General features: G+C 42.8%; 1 protein-coding gene and 1 long non-coding RNA gene across 9 annotated transcripts in view; one reads left to right on the top strand and one right to left on the bottom strand.

Moving 5' to 3' along the window:
- Positions 1–22,585, bottom strand: part of gria3b (glutamate receptor, ionotropic, AMPA 3b) — a 155,109-nt gene that overhangs the window by 104,149 nt on the left and 28,375 nt on the right. For all 7 annotated transcript variants that reach the window (XR_010013484.1, XM_063000354.1, XM_063000356.1 and 4 more), the window contains exon 3: positions 3,694–3,933. Coding sequence is in view for 6 of the 7 variants with exons in the window: in XM_063000354.1 (XP_062856424.1) it covers positions 3,694–3,933 (240 nt within the window). In the remaining variant the exon portion in view is untranslated. The remainder of the gene's footprint in view (positions 1–3,693; positions 3,934–22,585) is intronic.
- On the top strand, positions 1,764–10,888 carry LOC134319281 (uncharacterized). Of its 2 annotated transcripts, none has more exons than XR_010013485.1 (3): positions 1,764–2,107; positions 3,741–3,975; positions 10,425–10,888. It is a non-coding gene; the product is annotated as an uncharacterized LOC134319281 (long non-coding RNA). The 2 variants fall into 2 exon arrangements; XR_010013486.1 differs by having other exon boundaries at positions 1,764–2,127.

Below are 22,585 nucleotides of genomic sequence, written 5' to 3'. Positions count from 1 at the left end.
ATCGGAAGGTTTCAGCATCTGTTGGGTACTGGATGGCTGGCGTGTGCTGGATAACTTTGAAAGATGCGGACGCCGTTTGCTGTGTGCAGCTATGGAATAGCTTGGACCCCGATTCCGGCTTCCCTCCCCCGGGGCACCTTCGGCTTTGTGCTTGCATCAGGATGTCGCGCTCCTCCCTCATGGGAGTTTCGGGTTTGATGGCACTGGTGATGTGCTGGCTGGCCTGGCTGGGTTGGCTATCATGAAACTCCGCTTTAGATTACTTAACATCCGTTCGCTATTTGGCAAGGGTCCTCTGGTTTATGATATCCTGAAAGATCATGGATATGACTTCCTTTGCCTGACGGAGACATTGCAACAACCTGCTGATTTCTCCCAGCTGAATCAGTGCACTTCACCTGAGATTGTTTACATCTGCGAAGCTCGTGTCAAAGGATGAGGAGGCGGTACCGCGATTCTCTTTAGAGAGAAATGTAGGATTCCACAGTATCTGTTCCTGCTTACTCTTCGTTTAAATCAACTATTGATTTCCTCTCCACCTTTAAATCACACCTAAAGACTCACTTATTCAAACTAGCCTACAAGTAATTCACTTGATTGTTCAATATCCTATAAATAAAATGCATTATTATTATTATTATTATTATTATTATTATTATTATTATAACTTTTTAAGATCTGCAGATTCTGTAGATTCTTTTAAAAAACAACTAAAGACTTATCTTTTCAAGCAGGCATTTGTATAATGTTGAATGAATTATTTATTTATTTATCTATTTTATTTTATTTATTATTTATTTATTATTATTTTATTTATTTTATCTTGTGTTTTATTATGTAGATGAGTTTGTATATTTTGTCATGCAATGTTTTTGTAAAGCACTTTGTGATTATTATCTGTAAAAAGTGCTATATACATTTTACTTTTACTTACTTACTTACTTACAAATAGACACACACACACACACACACACACACACACAGAGAAACACACCTATAGGGCAATTTTGTATCTCCAATTAACCTGACTGCATGTCTTTGGACTGTGGGAGGAAACCGGAGCTCCCGGAGGAAACCCACACAGACACGAAGAGAACATGCAAACTCCACACAGAAAGAACACAGATCGCTTCACCTGGGAATCAAACCCAGGACCTTCTTGCTGTGGGGCCACCGTGCCGCCCTTGTTAGGATTAGTTGGAACGGTTTATAATGAATGGGCACTAATTTCCACATATCTTGTGGAAACCCTTTCCATCACAGAGGAGGCTGCTTTAGGCCACTTTCCTAATAACGTCCATAAACGTCCACATTTAAAACTCTATTGCAGACCATTACTGTAGGATCTAAAAGTATTTTAGGGCTTTTATTTTCTCCATTATGATCAATAAGTCCTGCAGAGCTCATGTAAGTCCCAGAGGTGTAAATGATTAATTCAGAACTCATCACGTATCTGAGATATGAGCTCGGCCCCGTCCTCACATGACGGATTTAAAGAGGAAATCAGTCAAGCAACGAGCCCTGCTGACACCGCGCCTCGCTCCATCACTGAATATAGACCGGCCGATCACTTTTTAACCGCTGCTTTAGCTAAGATAAAAATACGTTTCTCTGAACGCCACTGAACGTCCGTACATCATCCGTACATCATCCGTACATCATCCGTACATCATCCGTACATCATCCGTACGTCAAATCATACGGGACTTGAGTGGCTGAAAAGTTCCAGCAATTCAGACCCGCAAGACATTCCTAAAAAAATGGGGGGGATTTAGGGCAGGTAATGAGCATTACTCACTCACTTACTATCTTAACCGCTTATCCAATTAGGGTCACAGAGGGGTGCTGGAGCCTATCCCAGCTCTTCAATGGGAACACCCTGGACGGGGTGCCAGTTCATCGCAGGGCAGACACACACACACACACACATTCACCTATAGGGCAATTCAGTGTCTCCAATTAACCTGACTGCATGTTTTATGTTTTTGGACTGTGGGAGGAAACTCACACAGACACGGGGAGAACATGCAAACTCTGCACAGAAAGGACCCGGACCGCCCCGTCTTCCTGTGAGACAGTGCTACCCACCGAGCCACCGCGACGCCCGGTAATGCACATTACAAAGTGGTAAATGCTTTACCGTCCCAACTTTTTTTCATGTGTTGCAGGCCTGAAATGCAGGAATGGATGTTTATTATTGAATAAAATGACACTGACCGGACAAAACATGAAATATTTCAAAGTGAAATATAGTCAAAATAAATGTAATAAACATTGAGATTTTTTTATTTATCTATCTGCATTTGCCATACTGTCCCAGCTTTTCCTGATTTGGGGTTGTAATAGACATTTAATGTTATATGTTTATTTTTTTAAACCGGGTTTACATTGCTGGACACAAAACACACCCCATGTGCCTTTGAGCAGAGGTCCCCAACCACCGGGTCATTTATCACCGGGCCGCACAGAAAAAATAAATAATGTAGAGCAGACCTGGGCACTGTACGGCCCCGTGGGCCACATCCGGCCCGCGAGCCATCCCCAACCCCAATTAAAAATCAGACGTAAATAAATGGACATCAAACATGCCATATAACAGGATGTTTTTATTTTTGACGGGAGCACTATGTCTTTACATTTCCACAAGTTTGGATTTACATGTGTGTGAGACGAGTGTTTCCAGCTTCACCGTAACATGTCGGCAAACAGAACTGAGCGCGACTGACAGAGACGGTAACGTTTTTAACAAGACATGAACTTCGAAAGTCAGGTGTAAAGCCGTTTAAGGATCACAATTTAAATCTAGGGTTTATATTGGCGTTACGGTACTAAACACAGAGAAATACAAGAACCTGAACGATGCAGAGCGTCACACCTGAAGCTTCACTAACTAAACTGCAAACCAACACAGACTTTTTACACAGTTTTACACATGCAGGACTGGAGCAGTTAAGATCAGCTTTATGATCTCCAAACAGCAACAGCACTGTGTGTAAAGTTAATGATCATTTTGTTCACATTTGTTTTTAAGAAAGTTGATTAAATAGTGAAATAATGTTGATGTTTTTACTCTGCCTGCTTCTCATTTTCGGATTGTAACATTTACTCTTAACAGTAACAGCTTATCAGAACTGTAAAATTTTGGCAATAAAAATACATTTTATTAATATTGAGCAGAATACTCCACAACAGTAACAGTTTCTTATGTGGCCCCTTGGAAAATGTAATTGCCCACCCCTGAATTAGAGATACATCAGCAAGGAAAACACTGCTTCCATTTCCAACCCACGGGTGTTTAAAAACACGACTCTTGTAACTGAGTTTGGAACTCACAAGCAATTCTGTGGACGCAGAGAGGGGGTCAAAACACGGATGAGAATTTTCGTCTTTTAACTATTAAGGTAGCTGTGCTGTGTATTGTCACTTCCATTTATTCTATCATGTAGTTTATGAGTGTTATTGAATGACTGCCGTAAAATGTGGCTCTTTTCTTTAAGAATCTGTAAGATCAGAGAAAAACGAGGTCCGTGAAATTAGGCACGTTCTCCCGTGAATTTAGTAGGACCCTAAATATAAGGTAACGTCTCGAATTGAGCCTGTTTCAATCCTAAAACCTCATAAGTATCTCCAGAATCTTAATGTTAACCCCTATAACTGTAACTGAACTCAGTACAGGAGGGCGAGAGCACTCACCTCTGTCTGTATCGTAGAGGTAGACGAATTTCTCCCATCTGTAATAGGTGAGCAGACTGAGCACGGCCCCCCTCAGAGGCGGCCGCATCTGAATGACGAACTGGACGTCGGAGTCGATGGGGTAGCTGGGCGTGATGAAGGAGGTGTGGAGGGCGCCGCAGAAGGAGGTCAGGGTGTTCATGGACTTCTTGTCGTAGAAGCCGAAAATGGCGTAGACGCCCCTGGAGAACTGCGAGCAAACTGCATGGGGACAGAGACGGAGACACAGAGAGGGTCAGCAAGGTACAGAACATGAGAATGTAAGAAGCACCAGGAATAACCACACAGATGCAGGTCTGGCCTACACTAACACACGGGTCATTAATCAGTGCTGAGATCTGCTGTGGTGTCTTGTTTTTAGGATTCAGGTCCCAGTTTCCTATACTGGGATCCACCAACTGGCTATGGGAGGACATCAAAGAGTTCAAAGATTTACGTATAATAAATTACTCACGTACTCAAAGTCTGAACATCCATCAAATAATCGTCCACTTTTTGTCAAACATGAGGCGCAATCAATATCCTTCCTAAACTAACTAACTAACTAACTAACTCCCAAACTTCCTTCTTTCCGAACTAACTGGCTGACTAACTTCCTTCCAAACTAACTAACTAACTTCCTTCCTTTCAAACTAACTAACTAACTAACTAACCTCCTTCCAAACTAACTAACTAACTTCAAACTTTCTTCTTTCAATAACTAACTGACTTCCAAACTTACTTCCTTCCTTCCACCTTTCCAAACTAACTGACTGACTAACTTGCTTCCAAACTAACTAACTTCCTTTCTTTCAAACTAACTAACTTACTAACTTCCAAACTTCCTTCTTTCCGAACTAAGTGACTGACTGACTAACTTTCTTCCAAACTAACTTCCTTCCTTTCAAACTAACTTACTAACTAACTAACTAAATTACTTCCAAACTAACTAACTTCCGAACTTTCTTCTTTCCGAACTAACTTACTAACTAACTGACTGGTTGATTGACCAACTTCCTTCCAAACTTACTAACTTCCTTCCTTTCAAACTAACTTACTAACTTCTTTCCAAACTAACTAACTTATTACACTTACTCACTTATTTCTAAACTAATTAACTAACTTACTTACTTCTGAACTAACTAACTTCTTCCTTTTGAACTAACTTCCTTCCTTCCTTTCAAATTTCCTTTCAAAAACGTATTTACCTACTAACTTCCTTCTGAACTAACTAACTAACTAACTAACTAACTAACTAACTAACTAACTTCTAAACTAACTTATTAACTAACCTCCTTCCTTCGGAACAAAATTCCTTCCGACAGGTCAGCATTCCATCACAGAGCACAAACACACACTTGGGCCCATTTTGAGTAGCTCTGATTTGGCCTGACTGCACGTCTCTGGACTTATAGGAGGAAACCGGAGCACTCGGGGGAAAACCCACACAGACACAGAGAGAACATGCCAACTCCACACAGAAAGGAATCAAACCTGAGCCCTTCTTGCTGTGACCATCCTGCCTGATACTAATGCACTGGTACAGCGCCGGATCTGACACCGAGCCCCGAACCAATCTCGCCCTGATTGGCTGATCAACTGTCTCTAATCCTCCCTGGAGAAAACGCTCGGAGTGAATGAGCGTGATTACCCCCGTGGTTGTAAAACAGAAATACGCGGTTTGAGAATTCCGTTTTTAACGCTTTGTTGAGCGCTCGACTCCGGTGCTGTTATTCATCTCGGGGCTCCGACTTCCTAACACGGTAAAAACCACTGAAGGTAAATGAGGCGTACAGAGGAACCTGGGTTCATTATGATTAAATACCATTCTGCAACCACACACCAGTTAAAACACACACACACACACACACACACACACACATAAATGTGTACAAAAAGATTCTGAAATTCAAGGATAACCACACAGATGCAGGTCTGTTCCTTCCTTCCTTCCTTCCTTCCTTTCTTCCTTCTTTCCTTCCTTTCTTCCTTGGTCTGTGTCTTTCTTCCTTCCTTAAATCCTTCCTTTCTTGGTTTGTGTCTTCCTTCCTTCCTTCGTTCCTTCCTTCCGTCCTTGGTTTGTGTCTTCCTTCCTTCCTTCCTTCCTTCCTTCCTTCCTTCCTTCCTTCCTTGGTTTGTGTCTTTCTTCCTTCCTTCCTTCCTTCCATCTTTCCTTCCTTCCTTACTTGGTTTGTGTCTTTCTTCCTTCCATCTTTCCTTCCTTCCTTACTTGGTTTGTGTCTTTCTTCCCTCCTTCCTTCCTTCCTTCCTTCCTTGGTTTGTGTCTTCCTTCCTTCCTTCCTTCCTTCCTTCCTTCCTTCCTTCCTTCCTTCCTTTGTGTCTTTCTTCCTTCCTTCCTTCCTTCCATCTTTCCTTCCTTCCTTCCATTCGGTTAGCAATCGGATAGACAAAATGTCCAAGATGTGGAAGTAAAGCAGCTAAAAACACGACTCGGGTAACTGAGTTTGGAAAACTCCCAACTGATTATATGGACGCAGGGAAAAGGGGTCAAAACACGTCATCATTTAATTCACTAGGATTTCAAACAGACTCAAAGTCATGCTAACCACTGACGTTCCTCCTTTCCCTCATAAATGGCTTGCAGCATCTTCTGCTGAACCCCCCACACCCCATCGTGGTTCGCTTCACTTGTCCAGCACATCCTATCAGCTGGATTGGTGCAGTGGTGCATTTTATAAACCCACTGAACACCAAAGGGAACCCGGCCCTGGTGTTGAGATTATAAGAGCCATTAGATGTGGCCTAGTCCCACAGGCGGGAAGCTTTTCAGCTTGATAACGTAATCACAGAGCCGTACAGTCCACACTCGTCTCACCAAAACCACACGCCGCCCAGAGAGCGGAGACTCACGGCTGGAGAGGTCGGGGATGATTACATCCACCTCATCCTCGCTGACCTGCCTTTATTTCCTACCTTCTTTACGAGTGTAAAGTCCTAAAAAATCTCAGACCAAATACATCAGCTGAAGAAAACGTCTGAGCAGAGCGGCATCTGGCTAAAAGTCACATTTCAAAACATTCCACTCCTCTAGCAAGACGTTTAATCAAGATTTTGGAGTGTATTTATGGGCATTTGTGTCCCTTTAGGAAAAAAAAGGCATCTGTAAGGCATTGACATTCAGTTTTATAATTCATGCCTTAGTTTCACATCGTCTTAATTCTTTATTGAATAGAAAACACAACTCCATGAGCAGAACTAGTTACAAAGACTAACTAGTTAAACAATAAAGATGCTGCCAGTATCTTCAAGCTGTTCAGCAGACGCCTTTAATCCAACACGACGTACAATTATGACAGAATACAGTTTGAGCAATTGAGGGTTAAGAGCTTTGCTCAGGGGCCCAACAGTAGCAACTTGGCAGTGGTGGGGCTTGAACCAGCAACCTTCTGATTAGGGCTGTCGCGCTAACCGCAATTTTGAGATATCGCGGTATAGACCAGCCAACCGCAGGGCATGCCAAGCAACCGCATCACCGCGATATTCACGTTTTTTCTTTCTTTCTTTCTAATCTTTTTTTGTTGTTGTTGTTGTTGTTGCAGGGTCCATCTTGTTTTACGCTTACATTCGGGCGTAATAAATGTTAAATAAATTCATAATGAAAATGAGCTAAGAGCGACATTTTCCTGCCAACTGTTTGCATCCGTTGCTGCTGAGTTTCAGGCTTTGTGTTTTAAAATGTAAACAATCGCAACATGAATTATAGGCAAGTTTATTAATGATCAAATTGAGTTCACACTCAATAAAATACTTGTAATTTAGACTATATTTAAACAGCCTTGGCGTACTTAAACACTTAATGACGGGTAATATGGCATTGCAGCCTGCAAATATTCTCTTGCTGGCTTGCTGGAATGATTTAAATGAATTTTTTCGTTGAATAAAAATGTATTGAAACGAATAATAACTTAAAATGTCGTATATATTGTTATGTTAATTATATCTACTAAATAGATGGTTAATAGTGGCGCAATAACCAGGCTAGATTTGCTTTGCTCTGTAAAGTCGCATGCAGGATCAGTACACGTGTATTAGTGTAACATCGGTAATGTCGGGAACATCACTACCCCACTCAGATCCTCTCTAAACCACATCAGGTGAACATGTTGGTTCTTCTAGCGCGCATGATAACGCAGGTTTAAACTCTTACAGACTTTATTATTAATTCTATTTTTTTTTTACCATATTTTGATTAGAAGTGCATTTAGAATATTTAGCCTGAACTCTTTTTTTTTCGTTTCACAGTGCATATCTAGCCTAGGCTAGAAGCTTAATTTAAAGCTTTTTTTAATAGAGAAAAGACGCGCATCCCTGCTCTGTTCTGTATTTAACATTAAACACGCATTTCATTGGTCTTAAAGCTGCCTCATCTTTGTCATTATAAAGCAATAATATACCGAATCATAGCCTAACAATAAAGCTTGTTTATATACACTGTGTTCCAAATTATTATGCAAATAATATTTTCTCAGATTTTCCAAAATTACCTATATGAATTGCAGTCATTGTAATTTTCCAGTCATCAACTATTAGAGTACAATTGAAAGGTTTTTGAACAAACTGCCAATGATAACAGTATATTAAAAAAAAAATAAAACACTCAAAATGCACTCAAAATGCATGTTCCAAATTATTATGCACAGCAGAGTTTTCAACCTTTTCATTTTTATAAAGAACAAAAAAATGGTCATTTGTGAAATTATAAGCATTAGCAGGTTATTACAAACTGAAATCAAACAGTTTTCAAGTCAAAACTTTATTCTAGGTGATGTTACATTTGCACATAGGACCCCTTGTTCGAAAGGAGCTTCTGAACTCTGAATTTGTCAGGTTTTGGATGGTATCTGCTTCAATTGTTTTGCATGAGGACAGAATACCCTCCCAGAGCTGTTGCTTAGATGTGAACTGCCTCCCGCCATCATAGACACTCCTTTTGATGATGCTCCAGAGGTTCTCAATGGGGTTGATGTCAGGGGAGCATGGGGGCCACACCATAAGTTTGTCCCCTTTTATGCCCATAGCAGCCAGAGATGCAGATGTGTTCTTTGCAGCATGAGACGGTGCATTATCATGCATGAAAATGATCTTGCTGCGGAATGCACGGTTCTTCTTCTTGAACCATGGCAGGAAGTGCTGTTTGAGAAACTCCACATACATTATGAAGGTCATCTTTACCCCTTCAGGGATCCTAAAGGGGCCGACAATCTCTCTCCCCATGATTCCAGCCCAAAACATTACTCCACCTCCTCCTTGTTGGCGCCGTAGCCTTGTTTGCATGGGGTGTCCATCAACCAGCCATCCTCCACTCCATCCATCTGGACCATCGAGCGTTGCACGGCACTCATCGGTGAACAAAACAGTTTTGAAGTCAGTCTTCATGTATTGTTTGGCCCACTGGAGCCGTTTCTGCTTGTGTGCAGTGGATAGAGGAGGTCGACAGGATGGCTTACGCACAGCTGCAAACTTCTGAAGGACCCTGCATCTTGTTGTTCGGGGGACGTTGGAGGCACCAGCAGTTTCAAAAACTTGTCTGCTGCTATGACAAGGCATTTTTGCAGCTGCTCTTTTAACCTGACGTAATTGCCTGTTGGAAAGAGTCCTCAATTTTCCCTTATCAGCACGCACACGTGTGTGCTCTGAATCAGCTACATACTTCTTGATTGTGCGATGATCACGATGAAGTGTCTTGGCAATGTTGATTGTAGTCATGCCTTGACCTAAACACTCCACAATTTGTTGCTTCTCAGCAGCCGACACATCCTTTTTCTTTCCCATTTTGGCTGAAAATGTAGCCTGCTTAATAATGTGGGACAGCCTTCTTAAGTAGTCTTGCCTTTAATTGGACACACCTGCCAAACTAATTAGCACAGGTGTCTGCAATTGCTTTCAGTGATATAAAGAGCCCTGACACACATCACCATCAATGAGTTTAACTGACAAACAAAAAAATTCTTACCTTATCACTCCTAAACACTTTTTGCATAATAATTTGGAACACAGTGTAGCTCTAAAATCCAGATCAATTAAGTAATTTTCAAAAAACAAAAAAAATGGCGATATCACCGCATACCGCGGTATTAAGACATTAAAGAAATTCTTTCACCGCGACAGCCCTACTTCTGATTACTAGTCCAGTACCTTAACAACTGAGCTATCACTGCCCTAATATATTTACATTTGCCACGTTTAGCAGACGCCTTTAATCCAACCCGACTTACAATTATGACTGAATATGGTTTGAGCAGTTAAGGATTAGGGGCCTTGCTTAGGGGCCCAACAGTGAAAACCTGGCTTTCTTTTACTGGTCCAGTATCTTACAACTACAGCTGGCTACAACTCCCTAGTGGTTAAATCAAGTGGTCAATACTGGTGGGGTGTTTTAAACTATTTTTGGTTTGCGAGGTTGCAACTTGGATTCAAAGTTAAATTCCTTGAGCAAAGAAAGGCCAAAAATTAGGGAATAAACATTTTATTTCCCCAATGGTTTAAGTATAGCACTAAATCTACTAATACTCTAATACTGATACTAATACTGCCGTGGCACGTTATAGCTATAATTCAGTGCCGTCCATGCTGTTATTGCATAATGCTGAACTATTACAGTAGTTCTGGCACGGTTATTTAACAGAGCGCTCTGTCCAGATCTTTGTGTTCTCTCTGATTTTAAATCATCTGTTTCTGACTCTCTGCACCAGTCCAGCAAGTTCCATCCAAACTCCTCCACACACCCAGTGTCCAGATCCCGGTCTCCTCCGTGTACCTTCGCTCTAACCCTGCTCAGAAAGACCCGCTACCTCCATGACAGCAGCACTCACAGCGGCTCAGAAACCAGCGAGAAAGCTGTCAGACTCCACACTGCGACCCACTCAATCTTCTCAGAGAGCCGAGACACGCTGTACCCATCAGCCTCGCCGACAAACCCACTCAATCTACAGAGCGCGTGTGGATTCTGAGAGGCTCTTAAATAAGGACACGGCGTTCGCCCGATCGTGTGGGAGCTGAGATGTTAAACTGTGAAAACGCAGCAACAATGAGGACAGAAGATCTCAAACAGACATTTTAAAGGCTAAGGAACTAAAAAGTGCAGAAAAATAAGACCGAACGTTTATGTAGTGATTTAACACGTCACATCAGTCTGTGTCAGTCAATAAACTCAGTAGTAACGTGTAGTAGTAACAATGTTTACATCCTAACCAGGTCCGGTACAGTTTGGTACTTCTGGGCATTTTTTAATGCATTTTACCCTCTTTTTCTCCCAATTTAACATAGCCAATCCACTGCTGGAGACCCCAGTGACATCCACGAAGGGTGTATGTTCGCCTGACATACTCTCTTCAATGTGTGTTACTTTGGTGGATTTGAGAGTGAGGTCAGCTTTGCGTATAGAGAGCCACGCCCTGATCTCTGCGCTACTTGGGCAACCAAAGTCCTTACACAGCGTTGGTAACCCCACCCCTTAGTCTTTCCCACCCAGCAGACTGGAAGCCAATTGTGCCTACTAGGCAACCGGTAGCAGAGCCGAGATTCGAACACAGGAGTTCAGAATCTCTGCACTGGTTATCCCGCTGCGCCACATGTTTGGGCATTTTTTTAACTCAGGTGTGGACTGATCTCTGGTCCACTCCTGAAACTGGAAGTGGAGAGACATGATTGGCTAAACGTGTCATGTGACTCTTAGTTTTAAGTTTCCCATTGGCATGGAACAAGACCATGACTTATGATCATGAGCGCTGTTGCGCTCCAGGTGGCAGGTTTTCTATTTATATCGTAGTGTCTTCTGCCTTCTTTGACAGTGCATTAGCTGCCACGCCTATTTTCTCTTGATTGTGAGGTTCACTCCGGTTTTCGGTGAGGTTCTATTGTTTTCTGAGGAACGCACTAGGAGACGGGAATGTGTCTGAGCCACTCACACCAGCACAACACACACTAACACACCACCACCATGTCAGTGTCACTGCAGTGCTGAGAATGATCCACCACCTAAATAATACCTGCTCTGTGGTGGTCCTGTGGGGGTCCTGACCATTGAAGAACAGCATGAAAGAGCCATTTGAACCCACCAGGATTTGTGTCACTACTTGGAACACTTTTATCTAAAGAATACAGATTTAAAATCAGAATTTTTGTGATTGCACGTCTAATGATATTTCTTTAGGCTGTTATGAATGTAGCTTTGCTAATTCTAAAGGAAAACAAGGTCAAGATCCGTAGCAAAACAAAAATGTGAGATTTTTTCACAGATGCATTCAAATAAGTCTACACCAACCAAGTTCACTTTAACAGATCATTCATGTTTCTCTCTGTACACAGGATATTTATCAGACATTTATCTGCAATGTTTATTTGTGAATAATTTCCCCTGAATCTTTCACAGCTTAGCACTTAGCGACATGTTTACAATCATTACACAAGCACCTGCTTCATTTTGACCAAGAATTCAACTGAATTTACATGTATTTCGCGGTCGCAGACTCCCGGAGGCTCCGCTTGAACCTGAAATGCTAAAAACGCTCCTCATCTGACCCAAAATCACATTTTGTTTTCTTGTTTTTTTTTCAGCCCGTAAGCAGCACGGAGCAAAACTCCAAATGCTTATCAGAATGCCAAAAAGCTGATCTCACTTCTTGCATAATGATAAACTGTCTGGCTAAAACAGTTTAGCGGATCAAAGCGGATCCCCCGGCTACAATTTATGTTTTGCTGTAAGTGATATGACATGTGATTTGCATTTCAAGTAGGACAGAGATGCCAGCTAACTTCTTTACGCTTCGGTTAAGCAACGTGCCAGCCAACGAGTGATCTGCGTAGTTGTGCGGTGAGACTGGTTGTTGTATTCCAGTTGTCCCTGGTTGCAATTCATTATAATAAAAGCTAAGAATTAAAGCAAAGGGGCGACGTAGCTGCTTCAGTTCTCAGATTGTGAGTGTGTTTATCTCCTGTCTGTCATGGCAATGTAGCAGAAATCTTGCTGAGACAGAGATAGTTCGGCAGTACAAACATCAGCTCTGATTTGTGGATGAGTCTAGCACCCCCCTGAATACTGATTATAATAAAAACACAGGTTAGGTATCACAACAGTACTGCGCACTTGCACCATGTTGACCTTGTCTTGCTATTTGCATTTTTGTACTTGTTTTAAATATCTTCCCAGCCAACAATAAAATATTTATTATTAGGATTTTAACATCATGTTTTACACACTTTGGTTACATTTATAAAAGGACAGGTAGTTACTGGTTACACAAGATTCATTAGATCAAGTTTTTGATATCAAACACAGTCATGGACAATTTTAGTATCTTCAGTTCACCTCACGGGCGGCACGGTGGGTAGCGCTGTCACCTCACAGCAAGAAGGTCCTGGGTTCGATCCCCAGGCGGGGCGGTCCGGGTCTTTTCTGTGTGGAGTTTGCATGTTCTCCCCGTCTGCGTGGGTTTCCTCCGGGTGCTCCGGTTTCCTCCCACAGTCCAAAAACATGCAGTCAGGTTAACTGGTGACACTGAATTGCCCTATAGGTGAATATGTGTGTGTGTGTGTGTGTGTCTGCCCTGCGATGGACTGGCGCCCCGTCCAGGGTGTTACTGTGTGCCTCGCGCCCATTGAAAAACTGGGATAGGCTCCAGCACCCCCGCGACCCTAATTGGATAAGCAGTTAAGAAAGTGAGTGAGTGGGCGGTGTTGCTTTGAGTGAATTTGGGTAAATATTCATGATGCTGTAAACAAACCTTCGTTTGAAATACATCTGACTGCCAAGTGAAGTGATGTTTCAGCATAAATGTTAAAGCAAATATTGTTTTATTGTTCTAATTTGCATTTATTTTGTAGATGGTCATTGTTTACGGCTTTATTAATATTAAACCACTGCAGGAAGCGTTTGTCAGCAGTGTTCCTGCTCATCTTAGCATCTTATCAAGGCCAAGCCGCATTCTGTGCTTGATGCAGCAGTGCAGCTTTGTGACTAGAGAGCACAGGTGCTAGACAGGCCTGTCTGCGGTCCAGACCCGTCTCCTATTGCAAATGAGGGGTAATTATAAAGCGCAGCATACGGCAAGAGACTCCGGACTGTTGAGCAAGCAAAGTGTTTTATCAATCAAGAATGAGGGCAAAAATGTTTTTTATTTTTGATAACCGATAAGGTTGGGGTATTCACCACCAGCTCAGACTGAAGAAGTCACTTGGATGAGTGATGAAACATATCTCTACAACAAACCTGTGTCCAGATGAACTGATTCAACTTTGTGGATTTGTGTACCTGGTTTGTTGAGCATGCATCAAGAGGTTTCCACTCATTTCCAAAAATCTAGAAACTAGACTGGCAGATTCAAATCTCCCCCGTATGTTTGTCTTCATGTTTCCAAATGGATAAATGAAGTACTTAGTGGTTTTGACCCCACTAAAATGAGTAAGCACTGACTTCCAGTTTTAAGGCAGCACCTAAATGAAGTCCTCATGAGAAGGAAGATAACGGATGGAACAGCGGAGACGCGCTTCTATTGCCGAGCGCTCGATCTGAAAGATGGTTGCCATGATTACCAAAACAATTACCACCTCCATTCTGAGCGCAGAGCGCTGGGAGGAACAGCAGTGGTGTTAAACCATGAATTTTAACGCTCCTGCAGAACAACGTTTTTTATTCTTTTACACAGAAATGAAAGTTAAGGTAGCAGCGCTCGGTTCAGTTCAGTTCTGTATAGTTCGTAAATGTGTCGGAGCTAATGGATACAGAACGGGACAGGTAATGTCGCACTTCCTTGGCACTGACAAAAAAGAGAAAAGGCAAGCAATTACGAACTGCTTTCACCCCGTCTTCACCCTGCCAGCGCAGAAGCACGGCGCTGTCTTCTTACTGAGAGAAATTAAATAGATAATGCGCCCGAGCAGAGGAAAATGGACTACGAACATGAATCGTTTTTTACATATTGTACACTGTCTGATAGTTTATTCATTCAGTCATATTCCCACAGTAACCAGGTGGGTGTGGTGCCCCATTGCACCATTCCTGCGTCCAACTTTCTATTAACAAGCCCATGGCCGGGTGCCCACATACTTTTGGTCGTATATTATATAAGTTTACATATCCTTGGGGGCGGCACAGTGGCTCGGTGGGTAGCACTGTACCCTTACAGCAAGAAGGTCCTGGGTTCTATTCACAGGTGGAGCGGTCCGAGTCCTTTCTGTGTAGAGTTTGCATGTTCTCCCCGTGTCTGTGTGGGTTTCCTCCGGGAGCTACGGTTTTCGTCCCACAGTCCAAAGACGTGCAAGTGAGGTGAATTGGAGCTACAAAATTGTCCATGACTGATGAATCTTGTGTAACCAGTAACTACGTGTCCTGTCATGAATGGAACCAAAGTGTGTAAAATATGACGTAAAATCCTAATAAATAAATAAATATCCTTGTCAGGGTTGCGACAGGTACTGTTCCACCGGGAAACAATGAGCACAAGACAAAAACACCCTGGACAGGGCGCCAATCCATCGCAGGGCTTTGGCGAAACCCTATCAGGCACAGCCAATCGCGTCTGTACAGAAGCCTGGCCGGCAGATAGCACAGTGGTGAGCTAGAGTAATAAACTGCTGCATCTTTACACACTACATTTTTAATGTTCTAATTTAAATACTTAGATGTAACCTCGAGGCTTCTGTTTATTATCATATATTTAACATTTTCATTTACATTTTCGGCATTAAGCAGATGACTTACAGTACAGTTACAGCATACAGTCTCAGAAACTGAGGGTTAAGGGCCTTGCTCAAGGGCCCAACAGCAGCAACCTGGCAGTGGTGGAACTTGAACCAGCAACCTTTTGAATACTAGTCCAGTACCTTAACCACTAGGCTACAGCTTGCTTATTTAAATTATATATAAATATACACATGTACAGCATATTAAAAATCCCTTTCTGCATATCCAAGCTTGTTTGGAAGCTGGGGTTAGTCTGAATGGTCAGCTATTTAGTACACTTGCTCAAGAGCCCAATAGTCACAGTTTGGCTGGGATTCAAACTCACAGCCTTTTGATTGAAAGCCCAGAGCCCCTAAACACTGTGCGAACCACGTCCCCTAAAGCACAAGTTCATTTCTAAGAGTATAGATGCATTTTAGTAGTTTTAAGACCAAAAAAACTCAAAGGAAACCAAGAGGGAGGAAAAAGCTATTGTTTTTAGCTGGAAGCTATGCTAAAGCTAACAGCAGCAAGTGTGTATTCTATTTAGAATAAGCCAACGTTTTTTGTAAACATAAATGCACAATAATAAAGTAATCATACTTATATTCCAATATATAAACCATGCAAATGCATTTAAAATGTGAATTTAGTGTCTGATCCCTAAAATCACTCATTTTGCTGCTTAGCTGCTATGCTAATGCTAACCGGAGCTAGCTAGTTTCTTCTACTCCAGCATCATCCACTTAAAGTTATTACAGAATATTTTGATCATTTTTATAGTAGTTAATCTATTATAAGTTCTATATGTCTTCTTTATAATAATTAAACTACACTTACCTTTAGTTAGCCAGCACTATAACTTAAGGCTGTGTCTGATTTCTAATGTAAACAATATAGCTAGTGCACTAGTTAGGCATGTTATTTAATACAGTCATGTGTGATCTGAAATGCAGTTAAAATGCTAAATTCTGTCATTTTAGGTCTGCAGGAGGACGCAGAAGTGTTTTCATGACATTTTAATATGTTTATAAGGTCAAACCCAGCGTGCCATTGATGGTTTTAAGGACGCATTCCGCTCAGGGCAGTGTGTGAATGTGGTTGGCATTTGTGCCCACACTCAGCTGAAGGACAGTTTCAGCGTGGAATTTTCATGCCCCTGTTCCCCACAGAGCTTTATTAAAGAGCGTTATGACGGAGTGAGATACATGTACTGCTTATGGAATTCTGTAATTGGATTTGCAGACAGCTGTTGACAGAGTCTCCCATGAGCACCTAATCCAAAACCAGCCGTGCCAAGCTCAGCACGGGCTCCTGCGTCTCTCTGAAAACCAACCTAAACATGTACGAGGTGGCAGCTGTTACACAGAGCAATAACAACATACAAGTCTAAAATAATTAAAGAGAACTGAACCCCTGACCTTAAGATTGATGGACACTGACGTTAATATAGAGTTGCCACCTCCTTCTCTTTTATATGCATCTATAACAACGTTCACTCCTCCGGGTAGGCTTTACAAAACATTTTGGAGTGTGTCTGTCGGGATTTGTGCCCATTTAGTCAAAAAAGCATCTGCGCACTCAAGCACTGATATTAGATAAGAAGGACTGGCTCGCAATCAACATTCTAGTTCATCCCAATGTCAGTAGAGTTTCTCCACCCAAAACCATGTCTTTATGGACCTCACTTTGTTTACAGGGGCGCGGTCATGTCCACATCCTAATTTTGGTAAGCTGTAACAAACAGTTTAAGTCATGTACACTTAAAATGGGCCGCAGAGAAAAATAATAATAATTAAAATTATTTAACAGGTGCAATCACAAAATAAACTTGCACGAACGCCACCATGTGGAGGCTTTACGTTACATCTTGTAAACCACAGTGGGACCAGATTGCCAACATTTTTATTCATTAATATATTAAGTAGATTTTGTTTTGATGTGAAACACTGACCTACACTTACACTTGTCCTGGAAAACTATACTATACTACATGGCCAAGAGTATGTTAACGCAAACAGGTATTAAAGTAAATTATATTCGGGTGGCATGGTGGCTTAGTGGGTAGCACTGTGATTCCCAGGTGGAGCGGTCTGGGTCCTTTCTATGTGGAGTTTGCATGTTCTCCCGGTGTCTGTTTGAGTTTCCTTCTGGGAGCTCCGGTTTTCTCCCACAGTCCAAAGACGTGCAAGTGAGGTGAACTGGATATACTAAATCGTCCATGACTGTGTTTGATATTAAATTTGTAAATTATATTTAATAAATCAGAAGCTTTGAACAGTCAGGCAACAGTTTAGGGAAGGTCCTTTTCCTTGTCAGCATGACTGTGTCCGATGTGGTGGCCTTCACAGAGCCCTGATCTCAATCCTACTGAACAATGTTTGACTAAACGGGCACAAATTCCCAACATACACACTTCAAAATCACATTGAAACCCTTCATAGAAGAGTGGAGGCTGTTATAGCCCCAAAATGAATGTTTCTTCAGACCTCAACCTTATAGATAAAAACTTATATACGATTTAGCGCATCAAATTTGTCTTCCGCTGCTGACAGACTCCAGATTTGCATCCAAGGAGAGCATGCCGCTGCCCACGCCTTTATTACACGTTTACAGCCCTCCTCTTTTCGTCCGTGCTTCTTGCACGGGCATCTCTTCTGCCAATTAGGGCGTATGAAGACCCACCCACCCACATATAGTCCGGTCCCCACCCTGCAGATACGGTGGCCAATTTGTATCTGCTGCAGGCACTGCCAATTATGCCCGCCAGATGGTGCATGTGGCAACACCGAGCCTTGATCCCGGGAGTTCAGAAACTCGGGCGGGTCACCGGTTGGCGGGAGGTTTTTAAGTTCCTCAGACCTTAAACTTTGGAACTCCCTTCTACAATCGCTTCACTGTACCTCCATCTCTACATTATTCTTCTTTCTCTGTGTATCATCTAATGATGTTATTTGCTCTTTCCTTCATATTTACATTGTAAAGTGTCCTTGGGTATGTGAAAGGTGCTATATAAATTGAACTTCAAGCGTATTTGTGCCAGATGCTTGTTGATGGCTGTCAAACGTGGCTAATTGAGGTGAATACAGAAATAAAATGCCTGAGATTAATTATTATGACCACTAAATACAGCAAGTATCTGGCATGACTTGTTCCAAACACGCTTCTGTCAGTGTCATTGTGGATCATGTTTAAAAAGAGACTTTTTGGAGTATATAGTGAAGTTCTGAAAGCAGCACCAATCCTCCAGGACTGTTTTTTTTAACAATTTGCACCCACATTCTGGCACCAGATCAGGAGCAGCAGGCTTCACTCCGCATCCAGGATTTGCTCCTGCGCGTCACGATCGACTGGAGAGAGCGGAGCTTTATCAGAGCAGGACCTTCAGGGAATAGTAAAGGAGGACAATTTCAAATTCATTTTCTGTTAAGTAGGTACGACGCGGCGTGAACGGGGCCGCGTTTAAAGAGAGAGCGGCGGGCCGTGGGTAGCGTGTTTCTCGGCTGGGTTCGGCACTATGCGGAATGAAACAATGGCGAACTCCGAAACAACACAGCTCACTCTATCATCCTCTCTCTCTCTCTCTCGCTCTCGCTTCGTGTCCCTCCCTCTTGCTTATTCTGCATTCGGAGAGCCGAATCGCTCGCAGCACCCACGTACCCATCCATCGTGCCTCCTCCACAGCACCTCTGCTAACCTATTTGTGAGTGGATGGGTTTCAGCTGGCCTACATGCAGCTTCTGTGAATCGATGCTCTCTGGATTTTACATGAAATTGAATATCAGATCGCAGAATCCTTATCACTTTTTGCAAATATTACATTTCCAAAAGAAAACAGATGCATTTTCTAATGACTGATACCTACAGCTGATGGGATTTAAACGTACCCTGAGGTAATCTCACTGATCTGATGGTATAGCAGAATTCATAACAAGCAAGAAAGAAATCCTGATCCCGGCCAGAAACAGATTTAAGTTGTTTATTTAATCAAAGCCATGAATATAAAACCAGCCCTCCGAGGCCTGTCTCTGGCATTTATACCCAGAATAACCAAATAGGGCACAGGTGGGAGGGAGGCAGGCAGGGAGGGAGTGGGTGCATTAACCTTGAAGTCGGTGTTTTTAAAAAAGAAGACACATCCTAGTCTCCTCTCTCACATTGTGACTATCAAACTCTCTCTCTCTCTCTTTACACAGCGAGTCCACTTTTCGATTTCATCTTGCAGGAGTTCTTGGCGAGGCTGGATAATGTAGGAGGAGAGAGGGGGTTGTGCTAGCCTACTTTATTACAGGCCGAGGTGTGTGAGTCTGTCATCCTAAATTCTGTAGCCTGAATCTGTTGTTGGATCTCAGACCTTAACGAATGGTACCAAAAGGCATAGATTGTGGTGGGGGACAGTGGCATTGAGGGGTCAAAAAGGGGTCTGGTCGTTTCCAAATTTTGATTTATTCCTTCCTAACAGGCTTTCAAAATCCACAGATTATTGGATTAGCACTTTCGAGGTGGGGGATGGTGTGGGGAGGGGGTAAGCAAATCAAAGCATCCATATCGTGGCTCAAATTAAGGTAGTCGTACACCCCCATATGACACAAGAGACAACTGGGTGTGTAGGAAGATGCATTATTTGGGGTGGGGGTGCCAAGTGAGTATGAACGTATGAAGCTATGCAATTAAATAACATAATAAGAGATGCTGTGTCTCAATTCACACTTAAAATCCTATACAGTGCCCTCGTAAAAGTACCCTCACCTCTGGATGGACACTATTTAGTATGTAGGATGGCATTTGGAACACTACAGCTCTTCCCTGCTTTGTAATGAGTCCACCTGCTGTTAGATATCGAGGGGTATGAGTTACAGAATCATGCCCATCTGTAATGCCATTAGCACCAGCATGGCACAAAGGTGCACCAGATTTATTGTATCAGTTGTTGGAAATGAATTTAAATAACGTTTTCGACAGCATTAATCGATCATATAAGGTGCTCAGTTGGCGCAGAGGTAAAGAACACTAGCCCACTGATCCTGAGATCGGGGAATCTAGGGTTCGAATCGGGCGTCTGCTTGGGCATTATTGGCTAACGTCCGGGGTGGATGGCTGAAACAGTCTAGCCACTGCGAGGCGCACTTGCAAGTGCAATCTCAGCGCTGGTCCCAAGCTTGGATAGAAAGAGGAGTGTTGCATTCAGCATTAGAAATGAACTGTGCCAAGTCTGGTATGCGGACCCAAATGAATGAAACTATGATCAGTTAATCGGTGGGGGTGCTGGAGCCTATTGCAACTCTCACTGGATGCAGGGCACACAGAAACACCCTGGAGAGGGCGCCAGTCCATCGCAGGGCAAACACACACACACTTTAACACACACACACACACACCTCCAACCTGACTGTATGTTTTTGGTCTGGAGCTTCCGAAGGAGACCCATGCAGACACAGGAAGAACATGCAAACTATACACAGAAAGGACCTACACAGACCTCTCCACCTGGGAGGCGACAGTGCTACCCACAGAGCCACAAAGTCGTCCCAATTCAAATTCACCATGGGGCCTGGGTTCAATCCCCAGGTGGGGCAGTCCGGCTCCTTCCTTGTGGAGTTTGAATGTTCTCCCTGTGTGGGCTTCCTCTGGGTGCTCCGGTTTCCTCCCACAGTCCCAAAACATGCAAGTGAGGTGAGTTGGAGATACAAAATTGTACATGACTGTGTTTGATATAACCTTGTGTAACAAGCGGCTACCGTCAAAATCCTAATAAACAATCAAATTCACCAGATCTGAATCCATTGGAGCATCTTTGACATGACGGAGAAGGAAAGATTTGCAGCAATGAACAGCATATTAACAGACCTTGTGGAACACACAAAGAGTGAAGGACGCTCATTTTAGTACAGCGCTGCTAATAAATGAAGCTTACGTAAAAACAAAGTCTGAGACTTGAGGCATATGAGCACTGACTAATGCAACTACTGCACTAGAGTCCGGCATTGAGCTGGAGAAACAATGGCAGAAGCTTCAGTCACTGTGTCTGAGTCCATGTTAGATGAGGACACCTCTGTTAGAGAGAAGGATTGGTTTACTGGGTGGATGGGAGAGTGGACGGGGGAAGATGAACAACCGAGACAGTGTGTGAAAGCGACGGGGGGTGGGTAGAACTGGAGAGCGTTGGGTGATGTCAGTAAATGAAAGCGTAGGTCATGTAAATAATGGAAAAAGATACGACACCCTTGAAGACCCCGCCGTCCCCCGAGGGCCCCTTTTAGCTTAATCCGCTCGCAACCCAGACACACGTGTGATAAACGCGATAAGCACGTGTGCAGCTCGGCCATAACGGTCTGAACCTGAACTGAACCTCACAGCAGCGCCGCCGTGTTTTGATCCGAAGCTGCCAGGCCGGTGGAGTCGGTGCCAGAGCACAAAAGCGAGACGCGAATCCACACAAAGCCGTCGCCTCTTCTTAATTTCATAAACGCCGCCGTCCTCGACAAATCCCTGTTGTTTTTATTTGCCATCCTTTATTTTTGTGTGTTGCAGATCTCAAAAAATGATGTGCTTCACGCAAATGAGCGTCAGTAGTCGTGAGCAAACGTATAAAATAAAAACCCAGATCCCAGTGCTCGTATTTACCCCACAATTTAGGAATATTTCAGCAGGCATTATGATCGCGTACACCCACCGAGGGCTCCCCAAACGCCAAGAATCCGCCCCCGGATTTTCCGTCTTCGTGCGTGAGGTGGTACGAGTGGCTGCTCGCTTAACATAACTGGGTAGGAACTTGCACAAGAGAGCAGATATCACCCTCACTTAGATCGATGGCTAATCTCAAGTATTTCTTTATTCTCTAAAATTTTCCAGCATGTTTGAAATGCACTTAAAGTCAAAAGTTTACATACACTGCTAAAAGATGCTGTATATTGACAATGTCCAATGACATTGCAATTATATTTCTGCTGTGTCTTATCCACTCATACCAGCACAACACACACTAACACACCACCAGTAATTGTAGAACTACAAAGTGCTTCTATATGGTAAGTGGAGCTGATAAAATGGACAGTGAGTGTAGAAACAAGGAGGTGGTTTAATGTTATGGCTGATGCACATATTTTATTTAATTACGATATAATCAATCATATAATCATGTCACGTTCTATCGATGCTCGTGACTTTTGTCTATCTTGAGTTCGACTCGTGATC

This window comes from Trichomycterus rosablanca, chromosome 8 (genome assembly GCF_030014385.1).
Source record: "Trichomycterus rosablanca isolate fTriRos1 chromosome 8, fTriRos1.hap1, whole genome shotgun sequence".
Classification (NCBI taxonomy): domain Eukaryota; kingdom Metazoa; phylum Chordata; class Actinopteri; order Siluriformes; family Trichomycteridae; genus Trichomycterus; species Trichomycterus rosablanca.
This window is presented reverse-complemented; position numbering and strand designations above follow the sequence as displayed.